Source organism: Mesocricetus auratus, unplaced genomic scaffold, assembly GCF_017639785.1.
Source record: "Mesocricetus auratus isolate SY011 unplaced genomic scaffold, BCM_Maur_2.0 Super-Scaffold_100011, whole genome shotgun sequence".
Taxonomy (NCBI): Eukaryota; Metazoa; Chordata; class Mammalia; order Rodentia; family Cricetidae; genus Mesocricetus; species Mesocricetus auratus.
This window is the reverse complement of record NW_024429195.1, coordinates 32249896-32272670: the sequence shown is the minus strand read 5'-3', so window position 1 is coordinate 32272670 and position 22775 is coordinate 32249896. Positions and strand designations below refer to the sequence as shown.

The 22775-nt window shown below is 39.8% G+C and overlaps 1 protein-coding gene and 1 non-coding gene across 13 annotated transcripts in view; one reads left to right on the top strand and one right to left on the bottom strand.

The window, feature by feature from the left end:
- LOC101823368 (EGF-like and EMI domain-containing protein 1) overlaps positions 1-22775 on the bottom strand; it is a 648492-nt gene that overhangs the window by 2613 nt on the left and 623104 nt on the right. For 10 of the 12 annotated variants that reach the window (XM_040754540.1, XM_040754544.1, XM_040754545.1 and 7 more), the window contains 5 exons: positions 19346-19474; positions 17114-17242; positions 13177-13305; positions 12172-12300; positions 6459-7551 (listed from right to left, as the gene is read on the bottom strand). In XM_040754540.1, the coding sequence (XP_040610474.1) occupies positions 7361-7551; positions 12172-12300; positions 13177-13305; positions 17114-17242; positions 19346-19474 (707 nt within the window). In that variant the 3' untranslated portion in view covers positions 6459-7360. Of the gene's footprint in view, positions 1-6458; positions 7552-12171; positions 12301-13176; positions 13306-17113; positions 17243-18031; positions 18100-19345; positions 19475-22775 lie in introns of those variants that run through there. The other 2 variants (XR_005880408.1, XM_040754542.1) reach the window with 2 other exon arrangements.
- LOC121143407 lies at positions 14025-14221 on the top strand. Its single transcript, XR_005880602.1, has one exon. It is a non-coding gene; the product is annotated as a U2 spliceosomal RNA (small nuclear RNA).

Genomic DNA, 22775 nt, shown 5'->3' with positions numbered 1-22775 from the left:
TCAGGACTATGTGGGGAACTCTTTGGGTCCTCCTTACGGCTGGCTCAGGCAGTTCCTCCACACAATACAGACAGTCTTAACAGGGACCAGAGAGATGGCCAGGTGGTTAAGAGCACCTTTGCTCTTGTAGAGGGCCTGGGTTTGATTCCCAATTCCAGGGAATCCAACACCCTTTTCTGGGCTCCACGGGCACTGCATTAAAAAGTTCTCCACAGATGTATGTGAAAATGAAACACACATAGCCCATAAAATAAGTATAAATAGATTTTTTTTATTTTAGTGTGAGCAGAGTATCCAGGTCAATAGTGTTCTGAGGCCTCACTCACTTAAAATTTACCTTCATTTACTGAAGAGATAAATCTCTCTTAGGTTCGTTCTCTCTGTCTCTCTCTCTCTGTCTCTCTGTCTCTCTTTCTCTCAATCTCTCTCTCTCTGTGTATGTGTGTGTGTGTGTGTGTGTGTGTGTGTGTTTCTGTGTGTGTCATTCCTTCCAGTCTTCTTCTCTTTTTTCTTCCTCTCTTTGCAGGCTCTCACAGCATACTCCAAACTAGCATCATGGTCATGGTCTTCTTGCCTCAGTATCCTCAGCACTGGTTAGTAGAAGGATCCCACTATTTTTTTAAAAACGATTTTGAGAATTACCTTGAAATAAGACAAGATTTTTGAAACATGTCCAAAATCACATTTCCTACACGTAGGGCTCAGAGACCATCACAGAAGAAGGGGCAGAAAGATTGAAGAGCCCAAAACTTGGATCACTGTCACTGCATATTAGTGTGTTTTGGATAGGACAAAGGTCTGTTCCTGGGAAATCTCAACAGCATGACTGCCTGAAAAGGATCTGCAAAATACTACACCAGTCTAACATGACAACATGGATGGAGGAAAATTTCAAGGTGTTCTACCCCTAGAGGTGAAGCTACAGGTGGTCAATGACTATTGAGGCAGGTAGAGCCAGTTTGGGTTTTGTTTCCTTTTAGGGACAAGAACTCAATCCTAAGTGGTAAATACTAACTGATTAGTAAGCAAATATAGAAAAGGTGGCTGTGAATATGAAGGTCACACAACAGGAGTTGGGGGAGGTGACAATGATGCAAATGCAGTGACTCCCAATACCTCCAACACTGGGGAACACATACATCCACCAAAAGAGTGGCTTAGGTACTGAATACTGAAATGACAAAGCCCTTGTCATGATGCAGCAATGTCTTTGTTCTTACTCTTGGCTACCACATTGGAGTAATTACAAACTTGCAGGTGCAAAGAGTTTATACACGTTTATTTAAATCTGGAGTATTTCGTTAGTTTTCTTTTTTCAGAAAAACATCTAAATTCCTCTAGAAGACCTAAGAAGAACATTGAGTGTTTGATTTTAGTTTATGTTGAATGTATCTGAGTCAGCAAAGTGTGCATTAATGTAGAAAATGGAGAAATTCATGGGAAAGACAGAATACTGAGCTATAAAAGCATTGATTGTGTCCAGAGCTGACTGCATAACTTAGGCTCTCTGAAATCATTCCTCATGGTATATGTCCATTTCCTGTCCATAGTCTATGAGGGCAGGAAACATATCCATATCATTCATTATTTCTATGCCTAAAGCAGTGCCTAGTGTGTCAAGCATTCAGTAAAGATTAAACAAAATGTTGATAAAATTCAAGATATTATTAAAATGCAGAAAACTACTCTTCTGGTAAAGATTACAAAGTAACAATAAGTGAGTCATTCTTCAGTCAGAAATAAATTGAATGGCCACCAATTAACATTTAGCTATGTAATTATCAATCAGTAATATCCCAGTATTTCCTAAGTCTTTTCCAAATATCATGGACAGAATTTTATTCATAAGCCAAATGATGTGTATTTCAATAGGCCCAGGTTGTCAGAACTTAAGCATATATCCAGTATTTCATTTCCATCTTTTTGTCTACGGGACTGTTGTAGAAATAGAAATTTTGTCATCAAATCTGAGTAATAAAAACTGTATTCCATATCTGTTCTTGCATTCCTCCAAGGTAGGGATACTTTTATATAAGTTCCTTTTTAAATTTATAAAAGTTTCATCTATTTATATGCACATGTGTATGTGTGTGTGAGAGAATGTGTATGTGTGTGGATTGTGAATGCCATGAAACACTTGTGACCATCAGAAGACAACTCTCAGACTTGTTTTGCTCCTTTTACCAGGAGTTCCTGGAACTGAACTCAGGGCACCAGGCTAGGTGGCAAGCATCTTCCCCTGGTACTTACAAGACCTAATACACAATCTTCTATACAGACATTAAATAGAAAATAATTCTTCAAAAGTCAGTCTGTTATTATATTTGAATTGAAATGTTTTAAAATCTGAGCATTCGCCTATGACATTAAAATGAGAAACAGGTTAACTATTCCATAAAATATTGTCCTAAGATTTAGTAATGAGAGAACATGGTCAAAGTCTGGAAGACTGTAAGAAGAGGTGCACTGGGGCTGGAGAGAAGGTGCAGTGTTTGAGTGTTTACTGCTCTTTGAGAAGACCTGAGTTAGGTTTCCAGCACCTCCATCAGGCAGACATCAACTAGCTATAACAATAGTTCAAGGGACAGCCAAATGCCTCCAGCCTCCTGGGAATCTGCACTCACCCAGCCACACATAAACAAAATCAAAACTAATTTAGAAAAAGAGGCAGCATCTACCCCTTTTAGGCATATAGGTTAAACTTCTGCTATTTGTGTTGGAACCCTTTTACTCAGAAATACTGGAATGTCAAGAGAAAAGCAGAACACAGTTTCCACATGATTAGCTAAAATGGGAAAATTTTGGAATCTCTTTGAAACCTATTTTAAAAGCTCGGCTCTGTGCTTTTTTCCTTTTCCTATTGCAGAGCCATGAAGTGTTATTTCAACCAGATTGCAAACGTAACTTCTAGAGTGTGGACGCTTGCTATAATTTGTTCACTTCATCAAAATGTTCCTTTAAATTCTGGCTACATCTGTATTACTGCGTCCTGAAGCAACTGAGGTGAAGGAGGCCCAGAAGAGGCCAAACCTCCTTCCTATTTCTAACAAAGGAAATGCCTTCCTGCCACTAAGTTTTGGAATGATTTCCAAGTTCTTTAAAAATAATTTAACCTGTGTCAAATAGCTGTCTATTCTGGAAACTCAATAAATGAATGTAAAAGTCAGAGGAGTGCGGGGAAAGTTAGGCGTTGCACTGAAATGGTATAGCACAGGCATGTTGATGGAGACACTAAATTAGTGAACACATGTCCATACCTCTGCCTACTTCTCTTTAAACTCGAGCTATATTATTGTAGAAAAGCATAATAATCCCCACTCCGATCTTGCATTTCAAATGAAAAAGCCTGAAACATTACAGCAAGGCACTTTTGTAAAGAAGTTAAATACTTTGGGTGGATATATTTCCTTTGAGGAACAGCATTTCTGTATTCAAAGGACAGGTTATATGGTGAAGAAAAACAGGAGGTGGTATACATAAATATTCCAACAAGGATCTAATTTTACATTGAACCTTAGCTTAAGGAGGACATGTCTATTAAATTATAGGTCCCTTTTAACAATAGCTAGATTCTTTATAGCATCGTCGAAATTACAACTTGATAGCCAAATAAATCACAATTCTTTTGAACTATATAGATTATTTAAAAGATTGAAGTTGTTTTAAAATATGTGTATGTGTATATGTTGGGGGAAGTTATGTGTAAGTGCATGCCGCTGCTGGCAGATGCCTGAAGGTATCAGATCTCCTGCACCTGGAACTATAGGCTGTCCTTAGCTACCAGACCTGGGTACTGGGATCCTCCACAGGAACAGTATGCGTTTAAGCCTTGAACCATCTATCCAGTCTGCTGTATAGCTTTCTATGTCAAGAAAGCTCAGGTAAATCCTTACAATGCAAAAACGAATGGTATATTTCTTTGTTCAACAAACATGGAGTTTCAATGGACTACTTTCTTAATTAACATATGTTTAAAAACATTTTGAATTCTCTTAAAGTCATCTGCAGGAAAATTAGATTTTGTACACTTTGAACTGTGACTTTTCATCAGATTAACATCCGTTGACTGTTAGTCCACCTGTGATAGCTCACTCTTAATAATTTTCAGAAAAGAAATGGAATCCTCCAACAGAAGACTTGTGGTTTTTAGGAGAGATGATGAACACTACTGTATACTCATTTGCAGAGCATAACTCCAAGTGGTCCCCAGAGCTGGCTGTGGTAAGACCTTGATGGTGCTATTTGGAGGTAATGAAAGTTTAAGATGCAGGGCCTATAAATAGTCTTCATGTCAGTAGTGTGGTCTTCCTGAAGAAGGTAGAGGTGCCTCAGGGCTTTTGTTCCTTACTTTTGCCATCCTGGCCACAAATAAGCAAATGGCATGTACAACTGTGTAAAGCCATGCACGCCTCAATAATATGCAGCCCTCCATCCAGGCCTAAAGGAAACTAGCCTAATGAATTGCAACAGTAAAACTGAACAAACAAGTTAAACATTTTTTTCTTCTTAAGTTGATGGTCTTAACCTTTACTATATCATTTGCTATAGATTACTAGTATTTGCTCAGTATTATTATAAAGCTAACTAATAAAAAACGCAAAGATTTTTTTCAAGGTGACCCAAAGTGCACTGAAAACATTTTGATTTCAGACTTTTCTTTTCTGGTTTCATTTTTAATGTGAAAGAGACAACTTGTAAACGTTTACAAAGAAGGGCAGCTACAGTAATTTGCATAAGTACAATAAGAGGGAAAGTGAAACTCAATTTGTCTTAAGATGAGGGGCTATTGGAGGGGTTGGTGGGAGGGTGTGGGAGGAGAGGAGGGAAAGGGAGAGGGACCTGGAATTGATATGTGAAACAACCTTGTTTCTAATTTAAATTTAAAAATAAAAAAAAAAGAGGCTTGCAATCTAGGAGTGGTAGCACTTGCCTTAAGTCCCAACACTCAAGAGGCAGAAACCAGCCTGGTCTACATAGTGAGTTCCAGGAAAGCTAGACAACTACAACAGAGAGTCATGCAAAGTCAGGCTATGACTCTGTTTCTCTCATAAACTTTTATATTGATTTTGACTTTTGAGGTGGAAGGAGATAATACATGAAGCATCTGACATTTGCCCAGAACTGTGCTTAACAATTTACTAAAGGCTTCTCCCTTGCAAAGACATGGGCACTATGTTTCAACCACATGTGAGCAGAAAGAAATCTCATTGATTTCCTTACCAATTATGGAGTCTGTCTTCTCTCTTGATGAAGAGACATTTTCAAGTAAGGACAAGAAATACAATTCCGTACTTTCCCTCTTTTACAGTCACTGTTAACAAATGAGGGAATGGGAAGAGTCCAGCACAGGAGAGTGATGTTAACCTAATGCTGCACACTGCTGACTTGAAAACCAAAACAAGTACCATGCCTGTGTGTGTGTGTGTGTGTGTGTGTGTGTGTGTGTGTGTGTGTGTGTGTGTACAGAGGATATACGTGCCAGTGTATATGAGTGTCCTCAAGAGCACACACATTTGTTTGGGTGTATGGTGTACATGTGGAGGCCTAGGTCAACTCTGGAAATTTTTCTTGATTACTCTCCTCCCTACTCATTGAGGCAGGGTCTCTCAGTTGAACCCAGAGCTCACTGATAAGTCTTGGCTAGCCAGCAAGTTTCTCCAGGGATTCCCATCACCATCTTGTGCTGGAACTATATGCAGCCACCATGCTCAGCTGGCAATTAGGTGGGTTTTTGTCACTAGAAGTCCAGTGTTGTATCCATTGCACCACAGAGGCATATTTAAGAGGGTTTTGAGGACCCATGCTCTGGTCCTGATGCTGATGATGCTCAGCCAACCCCCAAGCTCTCCTGCTGCCTTTTCTGTAGTTTGCTCTGCAGATGAGAAGGTAACAATTTTGAGAGACTTGAAAACAGCTGATAAGGAAAACTGGTGAGCATTCAGAATAGAGCACAGTTTTCAGTTAATTTGAACTATTAGTTGTAGAGTTAACTGCTGATCTAAGTAGTTCCATGCATGCAAATACAGAACTTTAGTTGCTAATGTGGAGAAAACAAAAAATAAGTTGAATGTGTCTCTTTTAGAATCAGGTTAAATTTATAAGGGACATTTTACGAGTTAGATCTCATTAAATATTCCCTATCATCTAGTGGCGTTTAGTTTGTCACTTCTTCTTCAGCTGGTGTGCTACACATGTGTTGAATGTGCCCTGGAAGGGGGGGCAGCAGTGGCTCAGCAGAAAAGCACAAGCTCAGTATGCAGAAGGCCCCGGCTTTCCCGTCCCAGAACTGCAAGAAAAACCACAGCGCTGAGGTCAAGGTTACACCAAACCAACGACTCCACTGAATTTACAACACCTAGTATTTTTTCATAAATCTTTCCAGCAATTTTATCCAAAATCGGTTTTGATTTTTAAAAGCCACTCCAGTCATTTTACATAAATAAAGTCTAGCCATACAATTTCAACAGTCTCTGTTTTTATTCTGAAAATTCTTGGGCAAAGTGAACAGCGTTTTCAATCAACAAAGTTATTATTTACCAATGTGAATTATCTAGGATCCTGAAAGCAAAAATGCACATATAAACTCCTCGAGAGCTGAAACAAAATAGTCCCATCTTCCACTTACAAATGACTAGGAGCTGTTGGAAACGATGACTAATTTGGATTTTAAGGCTATTTCAATCCGTTCCTGAATTACGGGAAATGGAGCCTCTACAGGGTCAGCCCGGTCTTGGCCTCTATCAGCTCTGTCCTGATTTTCCTGTGTGCTGACTGAAGACGGAAAACATCACCAGACATTTTCATGACTCACTGTTAACGTGCATGTCATGTTTTTATTCTCATCCCCCCCCACCCTGCCCGCTAAAGTCTTACTAATCGCCTACATTAAAAGCCATGTCCAAAGTGCAGTGTATTTGAAGTCGGCAGCCGAGTTACTGGGAAGTAGGTTCTGAGAGTAAAGGGATGAAATTCTAGCCATTTCTAAAGAGGATCCAGATACTTAAGGGCACTGGGGTTTTCAGTGAATAGGTGTGAATATTTCAGTGCAGCCCAACCTGCACTGCGAAGCAGTTATCCCTTCCAAGTTCAAATACTTCCTGCACATATTTTCTTAAAAGCGTCTTTTATTAGTTCAGATGTTACTGTGGTTCGGATCCTAAACAAACACTCTGTTTTGGAGTGTGTTGTTCAGAGAAAGGAAGTCCACAAGGTTGGGCTGGAGAAGGAGAATCAGGCATGGTTGTGATAAACTTGAGGCATCATATTTTTACTTCGTGATGCTCCAGGTCTGGAAGGAGCCCAGTGAGGGTATTCCCTGCCAGGTTAAGACGATAAGCTGAGAGGAGCTGCAAAGGAGACTCTATTCTCCTTCCGAAGGACTGTGGGGACTGTGGGCATTTGGCTGTAGAGGAGACAAGTCATTCTCCTCACAAGTTGGGCCCATTCTCCTCCTGGGACAAACACAGCTGCCATTTACTGGGTTGCAGCTAGCTTCCTGGGAGCATTCACATAGCAGCTGGCAGTTGGGTCCATAGTGGCCTGTCTTGCATTCTGTGGGAGAAGAAGGAAAAACCGAAACAACTCAAATATGCTTTCAAATACACTGTTACTTCTTGGAACTGAAAGAGATGGGAGTCTGGGAGAAATTTCTGTTTTCTTCTGTGGTATCTTTCTCCCATGCTAGCCTGTGATGTCATAAAAGCAAGAAAGTTCCTCAGTGGAAAACAGGAGTGTGGGTGTGAGGAGAAAGTTATTGAGAAAATTGCAAAGAGGGAAAGTGAGGATAGCAACTTCTATTTCTAAAGAGCCTTCTCGGAAACTGATTACTCCATAACATTTACAGCCCTGGCACTGAGCGGGATGCAGAAATGGATTAGCTGCCTGGGGTCAGAAAAAGTCAACGCTCACTCCGAATGCACAATGCGGGAGGTTTGTCTTTAGGTTAAAAGCATGATTTTGTGTGCTTGTTTTGTTGAAAGTGAAATGGCTTTATATTCGACTCTTGTCTCTTAAAATCTGTCAAAAGGACCATAGATCCCCAGTGTGTCTGGTGTTGTGTACGTGCTAAAAGGACTCAAAGATTCTGTAAGTTGAACTGTGCTGTGGCACAAAGAGTAGAGCAGGTAGGGGCGGGAGAGTAGGGGTTGGGTGCTATTAGAAAGAGAGGTCTTAAAAGGGGCCAGTAGGTTGTGGGCACCAGGTCTGTTGTCCAGGAGAGAATTAGCAGAGAATGAACACATTCATTTTCCTGAACCGAGGGCAAGGAGAAAGCTCTGGATAGCCCACCTAAGGAAGTGGATTTATACTCCTGAGAACAGAAGGCAACTTACAAATATTCAAGGGCTAGAGAACCTAAATTTGTTATTGTAACAGCCCCCACCCCTGACCAGACCCAGTCTGCAGAGTAAAAAGTGGGAATTTGAAAGAGAACAAGGAGTGATATATGGGAAAGATTGGAGGGAGGAAGGAGAAGGGGGAAATGATGTAATTACATTATAATCTCAAAATATAAAAGAAATAATTTTTAAGTGGGTTGTTAACACATTACCTCATTTTGCTTTCAGCAAATATCTACACGGTGGGCAAGACAGTGAGGGAACTCCCCCACTCTGGAGAGAAATGAATGCAGCTTCTAACTGTCATACTCCTGCAAAGGGACAGAGCTGAGTTTCTGAATGCTTGTCTGAGGGGCCTTTCTCCTTTACATAACTATGTGAAACGAGAAACATTGAGTGTATTCAGAAGCTTAAATAAGGCATTGAAGTCTGGAAAATGAAAAAAAAACTTGGAAATATCAGTATAAACATGAAAATGTCGTCCTAGAGGGAATGTGGCACTAGAGGCCTTGGGGGACATTTTTAAAAAATATGTCTTTACTGCTCCAATATCCTCTATATCCTCTATGATAGGCTAAAGATGATTCCCTCATAAATTATTTTATAAATTGTGTGTGTGTGTGTGTGCGTGTGCGCGCGTGTGTGTAAATGTGGCACAGTCAGACTATGGAAGTCAGATGGCTACTTCCTGGTCATATTTCCATTATGAGTGAGTGGGCTGTGGGGATCAAACTCAGGTCCTCAGACTAGTGCAGCCAGTACATTTGTTTATTATCTAAGTTATCTCCAGACCCCTTCACAATGTGAATGCTGCTGACAAATGCATTTGGGACCAGCAAGATGGCTCAGGTCTTGATGGCTCCCGTTTCCATGTATGATTACCTCAGTTTGAAACCAGAACTCCTAAAAGATGTCCCTTGACCTCAAAATTCATACCCACTGTATCACCATACATTCTCATAAATAATAAACAAATGCAATAGAAATAAAGATAAATCTGGTCTCTAAACTTTAGGCTCTGTGGAAAGTTAAAGAAAAAAACACATCATTTCAAGTGAGCCCAACACAGGAGCTCTGCCCAGAGTCTTGCAAGATTATGCAGTTTGCTGGTAAGACCACATTTTTTTGTTCAAAAGAGTTATTAGTCAGGATCTCTCCTGAGCAGTGGAGAATCTGATTTTAATTTATAAAAATACCACATTTTCATGTTAATAACCATGTGTATTTAAGACATCTGTTTGAATGTCTGCAAATGTTAATTTACCAAGGGGAGGGGTGAATGATCCAATAAAAAGTTGCTACATTCTTTTATGAATTAATATTATGGCTGTTTAATAGGTCCGTTACCAGAGTTAAGTTAAAATGAGGCCTTTTATCTTTATGGAGCTGCATAGACACAGCTGCTCACAGTTAATAGTGCAGATGAACTGTAACTAATTGAAAATAAAAAGGCAAATAAAAGACCTTGTAGTACATCTATATAGGCCTGGTGCCTCAAGAGTCCCTGACAAGAGGGACTCTCAAGGTTCCATGGAGAACAGACACAGTACCACATCTGAGCCAGGCCGCTTTGTAATTTCCTCACACATAGCAAGAGACTCTGTAACACAGCACTTAGGGCACACAACGCAGTATGATCCCTTGCCTTGAATCCCAACCACCATAAGTTCCCGTGGTTAGCAACTAGCATTATTTTATATTTCTAATTTTTAAATCACATGATCATTTATTCCACCCACCCATACCTGTGTGCTTACGTGTGTGTTTAGGGGATGGGATAGGAAACAAAAGGCTTGAGCTCAGAGAACAACTTACAAGAGTCAGTTCTCACCTTCCATTGTGTAGGACTAGGAGTCAATCCCAGGCTGTCAGGATTAACAGCAAGTACCCTTACCCAATAAGCCATCTTGCTCACCCTGATATTATTATCTGTTGAGTGTATATGTGTGAGGATGAGTACTTGTGTGCCCCCACAGGCTGTGTGAAGCTCATTCCATTTGTCTTTGTAGCAGGATGTCTCTTCTTTGTGACTCTTGTAGGTCAGGTCAGCTGGCATAAGAGCTTTGAACTTGTTCTCCTGTCTCTTCCTTCCATTTCTCATGAGAGTGTTGGGACTAGAGATGCACACTTGGTATCTATCTTTTCACCTGCATCCAGGAATAGGTCTTAGACTGTCAGGCTGGTGGTACAAATGCTTTTGCCCACTGAGCCATCTTCTAGGCCCTGGGAGTTGGTTAAACCATTTCAAGTGTCATCTGTTAGAACCTCTACCATTTTCTTGTTACACTATCCAATATGGCAGCCAGTAACTAGCAGTAGGTGCTGAGGATGTCAAATGTGTCCTGTGAGTTGGAACAGGTGAATTCTAACTTAAATAAGCAGTGGCATGAAGTTCATGACTCGTGTGTCTCACATGCAGAAGGACAAGCAACATCAATTCCTCAAAGCTTTTCTTCATGAGAGGTGCACTATAAATACACCATAAAAAGCAGGCGCTGACACGTAACACTAAACACTTTGTCTCTAAACCCAGACTGTTGATTTGAAATCTCAAATCTGCAATTTACTTGTTGTATAAAATAGGCAAATAACTGAACTTTATTGCTTTTTGTGAATTTCTTCTTCCTACTCTATAATACAAGAAGGGTGATGGCAGTAAGGGACTTTATGCATAGCACATAATGAATGTTAATAGTTTTCTTCATAGACAGGTAGGACCGACTACAAATGCTATCTTGTGCTTTTCTAAATGACCATTTGTAGGGATGTCATAGATATTTGTTCTGACGGAATATTTTCTGATATGACAGGGTGTAGCAACTTCTGTTAACCATGTCTCCAAAGAAGCAAGAATTCTTTCAACAAATGTTTGTTGGTGTATCTGCTATATGCCAGAATCTATTCTAAACATATATATATATATACATATATATATATATATACATATTCTGTTGTCTACTGACTTAGATCCTCAGTGTCCTACTTTATCAATCAGAAATAGGAGCACAGAGAACTTCCTGTGGTAGTAGAATGCATTAAATGAAGGCAAAACTTTTGGAACGCCGTCTTGCATCCCAGGAAAGCAGCTGCTATTGATATTGCTGAGTAGAGAACAGGGATGTGAAGTGATACTAGGTGAGTAGAAATCTTTTTCAGCAGGAAGGCTAGCATGGCTCTCTCACCATCACTCAGGCCATGAGCTCACAGCTGACTAATGCAGGAATGGATCCTAACAATATGTAACTCTACCAACTATATGTAACCTTAACCCTGTTCTTTTGAAGATAAGCAAAGTAAACTCTGAGATTAAACATTCTATGTGGGGTCTTATCTGAGGTGGCTCAGTGTCTTGGATCTGAGGTGAATTACAAAAAACCTTTTGATCTATTGAGCATCCATCAAGTCACGCTGTGGGTGTTTTGTCACCAATTGACTCAATGCACTCTCCCCTCTTCTTTGGACTGTTGTTAAGTTACTACAACTTTACCTTCTTGGTCATTCTTTCTGTGTGTGGGAAGGAAAACAATGTATAAACATCATTTCCTGAAGACAATCTAGGTTCTTGGGTCTGGAGAATACTACCTAGATGATGTTAGTCCATCTTTATTCTAGTAGTTTTTCGAGTCACTGTCTGCTCATTGTGTCTCTTGGAGGAATTCCCTTAACCAAGGTATTGGTATGGAATACCTATGATGTGTCAACTACAGACAGTGATTCCTCAAAGTGAAGACAATAGGACGCATTGCTAGACAATGTCCTTTTGTAAATTGTAATTTCCTTCATTGAAGTGTCTGTGGATCCCTGTGTCACTCCAGATTTTGCTCTTTGGTCATACCTGTTTCACATCTTGTTCCTGCTCTCCCTGGAGGGCAGAGGCATTTTCCTGTGGTTGGGTGGCAAGAACTTTCTCCTTCACAGTCACAAGGTTGTTGACAATTGTCCCCAAACATTCCAGGTGGGCATTCTACACAGGATAGAGATATGCTGAAATATTAGCCTTTCTTTGATTTATCACAGATGCAAACATTTCTTTGGACACCCTCTTAAGTAGATAATAGAGTTATCTTAACAAGTCCAGAATACTCTATCATACCTTCATGCTTGCTAAAAAAGGTCAACATTTTTGTGTTTGAACATCTGAGGGAATATGCAAATTCATACTAAATAGATAAGTTTTTAAAAGACAGTTTCTCTGTAACTTTGTAGCCTGTACTGGAACCTGCTCTGTAGACTAGACTGGCCTGGAACTCACAGGGATCCACCTGTGACTCAGTCTCCCGAGTGTTGGGATTAAGCCATGTGCCACCGTCACCCAGCTTAAAAGGGTATTCCTAAGATCCAGTCTGTATCTGATGTGATGCCCGCAGGTATCTGGCATCATTCTCAGTTGACCAATCTTTTAAGACTTTGTGATACTTTATTTCAAGCTGATTAGCCTTTATTCTAACTTTCATATTTTATATACATTCATAGTTATGCTTACTCTCACAGTAAATGCCCAATTCTTATCTTTAAATATTTACACAACTCTTCTGATCTGTCTCAACACCACAAATGTACTAGGCATTTCATGAAATATTTAATCTTATTCAAAGGTGTAATCCTTGTGTATACTGAATTACAGCTTTCATTTTGAGATATTACATGGGAGAACAATATTTTAACCAACTAGTAAGAATAGCAGAGGAATCTGATTATCCTGGCCCCTGAATATATTCTTTATAGTGTAATATATAAATGGAAATCTTAAGTGACTGATTTTGACTTAGATTTTCATGTTCACAAATAGGTCAGAAGACCTCATGCTCTCAGAGATGTGCTTTAAAACATCTTGCTATACCTTGTTCACAATGGTTGCCATGGAAACCTGCTGGGCAAACACACTGTCCACTTGCTACATCACAACTGGCTCCATTCTGGCAGTCACAGATGTGAACACAATTTAAACCATGAAATCCAGGAGGACATTCTAGAAGTTAGAAATGTCAAAGTGTTACCTTTATCATAAAAGCAAAACGAAAGATTAAAGGATGTAATGTAGTTCATGTGTTTATCAAGCCTAAAAATGACACAAAATGGAAGAACTAGATGCATGGGGAATCATAGATTAATCATAAAACACTGGGTTGATGATATTATCTGAAATGAGTAAAGCCCATGAGAAGATCTGAATTATCTTTATGTCATTTCGCTTTGATATACTGTGGTTGACCAGAGATGGCACTACAACCCTCCTGTTGTAGTTTAAAGATTAAATGTTCCCATAAACTCACATATTTCAACTCTTGGTCTCAAGCTCATCGTACTCTCTGGGAATTTGTGGAACCTTTAGGAGGTAGAATCTACTGAAGGAACACTGGGATCAGGCTGGGAGGCTTTCTAGGCTGGTGCCCTTTCTGCTCACTCTCTGCTTCCTGAGTGTAGATGCAATGTGACTAGCCACCCTGCTCCTTGATTGCCTAATCTCAAATCCTCCCTCTTGGGATAGACAATATCCCTGTGGAACTATGAGCAGAGACAAGCTCTTTCTCCTCTCAATTACTTTATCACACAAACAGAAAGAAAAAAATTAAAGCATTTAAAACCTAACCCTAAAATAGCAATCTTTTTTTCCTCAATATGTGTTTTTATTTAAACTAGAAATGTGAATGCTTCACATGTCAATCCCAGCTCCCTCTCCCACCTCTCCTCCCTTGTCCCCTTTGGCTAAGATCAAGTGTAGTATCTGTTCTTATCAGTTTAAAATAGCAATCTTTATTAGACTTCTGATTCAGGCTGTATCTAGCAATTCTAACATTAAATTAAATTTAACATTAAATAAAACATTGTGTGTGAAAAGTGATTTATATAGCCCTTGTATTTGCAGTCCTGGGAGGGGACTCCCATGGCCTGAACATAAAGAAAAAGGAAAAGATGCAAAGGAAGGACAAAAAGGATGAAGAAGACAGATTATATATTATATAAATAGCAGGTTGGCATTTTATGAGTAAACTAGGTTTTACAGTCAGTGGGATTAATCTTTCAAAAATTTCTTTGGACAGCCTCTCAAGTAGAAAATAGAGCTATCCTAGTAAGTCCAGAGTATTCTTTCTTAGCTCAGGTTAGAACAAGATTGATATTTTTGTGCCTGAGCATCCGAGGGAACACTTGTTTTGTCTCCTGGGACTGTGAATGCAAGCCAGCCCCAAGCATTTCCTTGTAGGACAAACTTATCTTCTTATGGAGATGCTCACCTTGGAACAGCTGGAACTACATATGACTGTGGATAGATAATGTCCATTTCTTTCCTTGAGTTTTCTTTGGTGTAGTCACTCGTTTATTTTTAAATGTCCACTTACCTGACAATTATTCATTATTCTTGTAATCACCCCCATCCTCTCTCCCATTTTCTTTTTAGGCATGTAAGAGTGAATATTCTTAATGTGGATGATGCTTCTCTAATGTACATGGAGTTACTCAGAACAATTTAGAAAAGTCACCCAGAGGGGCAAAGGAAAACCAGGAAATAAAAATGAAATTCAATAATGTAAGTATTCCCTTTACTATTTTATTGTAACTGTTGAATAAAAGAAAATCTGGCACTAAGGAAATGTCCAGAGATTTACAGGATGAACCCAACTAATCTAAGCAATAGTGGAGAGGCTACCTTAAATGCCCTTCCCCTATAAGGAGAATGATGACTACCTTAAATGCCATCATAGAGTCTTTATCCAGTAGCTGATGGAAGCAGAAGCAGAGATTCACAGCTAAGCACTGAGTCGAACTCCTGGAATTCAGTTGTAGAAAGGGAGGAGGGAGGAGCAAAGGGGTCAAGACCATTCTGGGGAAACCCACAGAAACAGCTGACCTGAGCAAGTCAGAGTGCAGGGACCCCAGTCTGACAGGTGGGGAACCAGCATTAGACCAAACCAAGCCTCTTGAACATGGGCATCAGTTAGGAGGCACGTGCAGTCTATGGGATCTTTGACGGTGGAACTGGTATTTATCCCTGATGCACAAATGGACTTTGGGAACCCATTCCCCATGGAAGGATCCTCTCTGAGCCTAGATACACAGGGGAGGGCCTAGGTCCTGATCCAAATGATATGACAGACTTTGATGATTCCCCAATGAAGTCCTCAACTTTCCTGGAGAATATGTGGGGGTTGGATGGGGAGCCAGTGGAGGACATGGGAGGATGGGAGGAGGAGGGAATTCGGATTGGTATGTAAAATAAGATCGTTTCTAAATGTAAAATAAATGCACAGATTTTCTTCCTCTGTTCTTATGAATGGTAGACAGAGAATACACAGAAGGGTCAGATTCCCATAACTTCATTTCTTTTGTTAAATATAAAAGTGAGGGGTAATTGTTTCATTGCTTGCATTTCCATTTCACTCAATAGTTTTATGTCTCCAAGTAGCTCGTTTAGGAAATGTATACACATTTTTACTCTTTAATGCTCCAGTCACTATTACAGTGGATTATTACCCCAATGTGTTGCTTTGTCTGTGCATTTCTATTCACATCCTAGTCCAGTTACGCTTCGCATCCCAGCCTGTGGTTTGAATGTGGAAAGTACCCCATAAGTGCCTGTATCTGAGCGCTTGCTTCCCAGCTGGTGGTGCTATTTAGAGGCAAAGCGGACCAGCAGGAGGTGAGGCCTTGCTAGAAGAAGTGCATCACAGTGACAGGACTTGAGGATCTGAAGCAACGGGAAGTGACTGAAACACTGGGCTTTCATTCCACCATCCCTCCCACGTACCATTGCCGATCCTAATAGACAGCAATATACCTGTACTCCTTGGTTATCTCATCTTGGTGGTATTTCTTTAATTTAAAACACTCTTTGATGAACCTACAGCATAAATGTAATGGGTCCTAAATAAATACATTTTTCTCTTCTTTACCTCTTACTTCAATTTTAAAAACAAAGCAAAGGAAACAAGTGAACAAAATGTCTGATATTTCATTCTTAGCCCTAAAACATCAGATTAGTTACAAGACTTTGAATCCCCAAATGTTTGGCAATGCCCATTCCCATTCCTGAGGTTGAAAGAATAGGAGCATGACCAATAGAATTTTAGACAGCTGGGAAAAACCTTTGCATTCTACGTAACTGATATCCACCAGACTTTTGTCATTCACCTCCAGGCTCAGTGCTTAAACATAATTTATTATTTAGTTCTCATGACAACCTTATTAACCCACTATGCAGATGGTAAAACCTGCAGAGGTAGGCTGTCTAGGACAAATTCTAGAGTCCTCACTCGAGATACTGTCCATCAGGAATCTCAGGTGCCAAGTCATTGCCTAGGGTTCTTGTTTTCCAATTTTAGCTGATAACACTGAGTACAAACATAGCAACAATATTAGAAACTATTTTGAAAGACAAGGTGAAGGCAGCTCTTTCAGACATGAGTCATGGCTAACATGGAATATAAGCAGCAATTTCATCTATTGTTGCCCAAAGGCAGCTGGGCAAAGAACATCCTTGTTTAGACAAACTCACAGCTGGTTCATGGGGTGTCTGTCTGCAGAGCGTACCTCCAAGTGATAATGGGATTGTCAAGTCATTTATTGCCAGAAAAGCCTAAAGAATTTTTAAGTTGATTTTTATCATGCTAATTGTTAAAATTTAAACTTTAATTTGAGCTGTGAAACTTGCTCCACTTATAGTAATATACACTAAAAGGTTGTGTAATTTGATATAATATGAATATGCTCTCTATGACTTAAAGTCATTTGGAAGCTTAGCACCACACTGCATAGTACACACAGTAGCTTCTGCTGTTTACCATGTTCACAGTCTTTTCCATAGTACCCATAGGGGCACTCACAGCCTCCAGAAATTCTGCTGCAAACACCACCATTCTGACACGAGCAATTGAATTTGCAGTCTGGGCCATAATTACCAGGAGAGCATGCTGTGGAAGAAAATACCAAACATTAGGATTTGTCAAAAACAAGTAAAAATTAAAAGTACAAAGGCAAAAAAGTGTTATTAATGAAGAAATTAGGGATAAATAAACCACTAACTAACCCAATTAAGACGGAGAACTCACAGGTTAAGCTGTGTATATGGTACAAAGTAGTTCTCAGCCTCTGGGTCTCCAATCCCCATCTCAGATATTCCACATATCAGATTATATGCATTATAATTCATAACCGTAGCAAAATTACAGTTATGAAGTAGCAACAAAATAATTTTATGGTTGGGATCACCATAACAGAAGAAACTATATTAAAAGGTCACAACATTAGGAAGGTTGAAGACCAATGTGGTAGAGGGTATGCCTAACATGCATAAGAGACTGGGTTCCAACTCATCAACCTGAAAGTTAACAAAACACAAACACCTAATGTTGTTTAAAAGATGAAGGAAGGGGAAAGAGAGATTGCTCAGTGGTTAACAACACTGGCTGATCTTGCCAAGGACTTAGGTACAGATCCCAGCACTTACACAGCAGCTTATAACTATCTGTAAATCCTGGTATAGGAGATCTGATTCTTTCTTCTACCCTTCTGTACACAGACATACATGCAGGCAAAACACCCCTACACACACAGATACACACACACAGATACACACACACACACACAAGCTTTTTTAAAATGTGAAGAAAATGGCAATCCAATTTGCAAATATGAAAATCATAATATAAATAAAATTCCAAAATGAAATGAAATGGGAAATTCTATAAAGAACAACTTACCCAAGCCACCCTAATTTGAGTCAGAAAACCTAGATAAGACAATTGTAGTAAGTTCTTACATTTGAAAACTAAAAGAGAGAGAAAAAAGAGAGGGCTATTCAGATTCACAGGGTATTCTGCAAATGTTCACTAGGCAGGGCACCATCTACAGACATTTACTAAGATGGGCACCATCTAGATTTGGAGTATTCAAGAGCATTTAAAGAGAAAGAAACTTTCCAAATACTATTTATTCAGTGCATTGAACACCAATTTTAAAAACTGGAAAAGGTTGCATATAAAAGCAGTTCCATTTTCCTCTTGGATATCAATGTCAAAAGTCATAGAATATATAAGTATGTAGAATCTAATGGCACTTTATGAAATAGTTAATCATGGTCACACTATTTATTCTCAAAATGTAAGGCCACTCAGTATTGGAAAATCATTAATATTACATCATATTTGCAATCAGACTAAGGAGAAAACTAATATAATAAATTGCATAGATGTGGAAAAGTCCTTATAATAAATTCACTAAAATATAGTAGGTTATTGTGCAGATTAGAAAATTAATTATTTGATCCTTAACTTGAATATCTTAATGTGAATGCTAAAGCCAGCATTTTTGTTGATAAAGAGTAAAATGTTAACAAAAGATGGACTGTTTGTTCTTGAATACAGTGAGTTAACCTAGAAATACGATTCTTCCTGAGGAAACACAGTACAATGAAGCAACAAAAGCATGTTTTTCCTAGATAAGTGATTATAACATTCATTTGGAAGAACAAATAAATAAGAATAACAACAAAACCCATAGAATATGGAACAGTAATTTCATGTTTTGCTATGAAGCCAAGGCAATACTTGGATACCAGTTCCTCTTCAGTCTCCAAAGTGCTGAGACTGAAGTCATGAACTATGAGTCCCAGGACAGCCATCCTCTCCTCTCCCAAAGACAAACATATTCTAGCCATTTGTCAAGTCCTCTGTGAGTGTGGTTTTCGTCAGGCCTCTGCTTAGAACCTCTAGGCTCAGCCAATTTGATGTCCACAATGGCTTTGGGCTATAGGGTAAAAGTGGAATTGAGGTATCAGGGGAATTTGTTCCCATCTATACTATTTCAATTTCTTAAGGTGTTTCCCACTTTTCCTGTGATAGTCTAGAAACTATGTAATGATTAATGATCAATATTTACAAGATTTTATTGGAAATATAATCGTAATTACAAACAGGTTATTGGAAAACAGTGTCTTCATAGGCCTCTACTCAGCACCTTATAATAGTGAGCCCTAAAGTGGACTTTGTGAGGGTAATAAGGAATCATCAGCTTGCCTTTCTCACAGTAATGCCCGGTCCACCCAAGGCCACAGGTGCAGCTTCCATCCACAGGACTGCAGAGTCCACCATTTTTACACATACATTTGAGCTCACAATTGGTACCATATCTTGTCTGAGGACAACCTAGAGGAAAACATTTTAAAGTATTACATTAAATGAATATGTCATGAGCCAACAATTGTTTTTTTCTCCTTTGAGATAGTTTCCACACGAAGATAGCAAAAACAGAAAACCTTCAGTTGAAAACAACCACATGGGTGTGTCTTCTAGGTCACATGTACAGTACTGCCATTGGCTCACAAGGGTCATAGTCACTCCATGAACATTTACTGGGCTGTTCTATGTGCCCAGTACACTGCCACCTAGGGCTTGCCTATGGTACAGTCAGTAGTAATTTGGATCAAGAAGTAGGATCCTTAGTATTGACTGTCGACTTCAGAAGGATCTATAAACAGGCAGGAGACAAGCTGTAGGCACACCTGAGGGATTGTTTAGGTTAGGTTAGCCAGAGAGGGACTATGGATATCAGGTTAACTGATTAAGGTGCCATCATTCTCTTTGTGTGGATCCTGCACTGCATTGAAAGCAAGCAAGTTGAGCAGTAGCACTCACTGTTCTCTGCTCCTGACTGCAGAGCACTATGACCAGCTCCGTGCAGGCCCTGCCATTGTGGCTTTTCCCTCCAGGTAGGACTGTCCCCTAAAACTGTGGGCCAGGTAAGCGCTTCTCCTTTAAGTTGCTTTTTTCAGAATATTCTATCACGGCAATAGAAGAAGTTCCAATAATGGGGCGTGGTTCCTACAAGGTCTCAAAATCAATAGAGAGGAAGGAGGAGCAGTCATTTCTCCAGTGCTCCGGGGCTTCACTGTTCAGCCGAGGAGGGTGGTAGCCAAGCACACTGCCAACAGCAGTTAAGACACCAGTGAGCTAAAAGAGGAGGGCCTAAGGGCCTTCTTCTCCATGCGAGGGGCCTATCATGGGGTGACAGGAAACACTATCAGTGCGAGTTCAAAGTTCCTGTAAGATGAGGATGATTCTCAAATTTAGTTGGCTTTGCCATAAAAAAATGGCCCCATACTGCCATCTAATACAACTTTTTTAGGAAAACTCAATATCCATATACTTCGTGAAATTCTCCAATCTTTGAGAGTTGGCAACTAATTAAAATCATTTTATAACAGCATGGAAGGCATATTCTGAAGCCAATCCAAACACATTTGTGGCTAGATTTGGCCAAGGGCCTACCATTTATAACCTCTAGTTTATGGAGTTTTTACATAATGATATTTCACACATGGATTATCTCATTTAATGCTCCCAAACACCCCTGTGATGTGGGTTATAGTGTTCTTAATTTTCTCTTGGAAAAACTGAACCTTGGAGACCAAAGCCTTGTGCAGACTTAGACAACCAATAAGGCCAGAAGTCAAGACTCAAAATTGAAACCTCCAACCTCTAACCAAACCTGCTTCCAATTTCAATAGCAGGAGAGATGTTGGGTTATCTTTTTTTTGTTGTGTATTTCTTAATTACAGCTAGCATTAAAAAAACTTAGATGGATTTAAAAGGAGAAAACTACACAAGCATACAGAGTAAAACCCCTAACACAATTTGCATGATGTTTCAGCTAAGGTAAGGCAGAATGTGCCGCTGGTTCCAGTAGAGGCACTTCCCTGTGTAGATCTGATAAAGGGCCAGTTGTTGGTGGTCAGACAAAGGAAGGTTTTTACTTTGTTAGGCAGATAACAGTGTGTGATATACATGCATGTGCTGGTTCTTGTGTACTTCTATGCATGTGTATGTGGAGGACAGAGGTCAACCCCCAGTGTTGTCCCTCAGGAGCCATCTTCCTTTTCAATACAACATTTCTATTGATTCCCTGGGAATCCCACATCATACATCCTAATCACAATGACTCCCCCCTGTCCTCCCATGTTCACCCCACTCCCATGACCCACCCCAACAAAATTAAAAAGTCCTTCTCCTGCAGCCTGCCAGAAGCCATCAACTGCAGAAAGCTAAACTTCAGCATGCTTTCACAAGTTTTCAAGAGTTCTCCTTGATAGCTTCCAAACAGGGCTATTACCTTTGGTAGGAGTATGGCCTTCCATGTCCTGTCCCTCTCTCTTAACTGTGTGTCTGCAGTTCAAAATTTCTGCAAAAGTAGTTTCTTTGCTCCATACAGTCTGCAGGAGCATGGATTTTGGGCTTCTATGAGGTTTCAGGTGACAGTACAGACCACAAACAAAGCTCCCAGCTGCACCAGGACCATGGATCTAGGATCCAGACATGGCCCACAGTGGCAGCACAGCCTGGACATCACCATGACCTCAGACTGCAGTTCAGACCTTGACTATCCCAATGGCCTTTGATATCACCACAGACCCTGTCTGCATTAGGGTCATATCCTGTCTCTTAAGATAGGGTTTCTTTTTGGCCTGAAGGTTGAGGTTAGGGAAGCCTGACTGTCCAGCAAATTCCAGGGATACTTGTGTCTTGATCTACCAAGATTATGCATGTGATACACTGTTTGATTATTCTACATTTGTCCAAGGGCTCAAAATATGTCTACATCATCTCTCTCTCTCTCTCTCTCTCTCTCTATACTATATATATATATATATATATATATGGATATATATATCCATCTTCATCATCTATCATACTTTCTATGTACTTAATAGGTACAATTTACAATTACATGTTTTCTGTTGTGTTGTTTTCTGCTGCTACAATAAAATACCATGACCAGAAGTGGCCTATGGAAAAGGGGTTTATTTTGGATTGCAGTTTCAGAAAATGCATCCTGCTGAATGCAACAGAGGCACTTCAGCATTGTGCACTGTGGCATGAGCAGGAAACAGAGAGAAAACTGGAAAGTAGAGCAAGATTTTAAGTTCCGAAAGCCCACCTCCAGTGACAACCCTTCCTTCAATAAGGCCAGTCCTTCTAAACCACCTCCTAACAATGCCATCAACTGAGGACCAAGTATCTAAATACTGAAGCCTATGGAAGACAAATCTCATTTAAACCATCACATACTATGTAAACCATGATGTCTGATGTATTCAATTAAATGGGCCTTAGTTGACTCATTTTGCCAACAGCACATAGCACCTGCCCTCTTTATGTTGCTCAAAAATGTGGTTCATCAACAATCAGTGTATTCACCTACTATGTAGGGAACCTCCTGAAAGTTACTGCTTACACCTACCTGTAAGCCTGTGTCCTATGACCAACATACCCCCATTCTTCCTCCATTCAAGCTACAACTACCTCGCCTCTGATAACCATTGCATCTTCTACTTGTATGAAACCTATGATTTTTGATTCTCTTAAGAGTCACGTTTTGTTATCGTTTACAGAAAAGTGTAATCACTGTGAAATGGAGTCATAATCTAGGAGTGTTTAGAAAATTCATGGG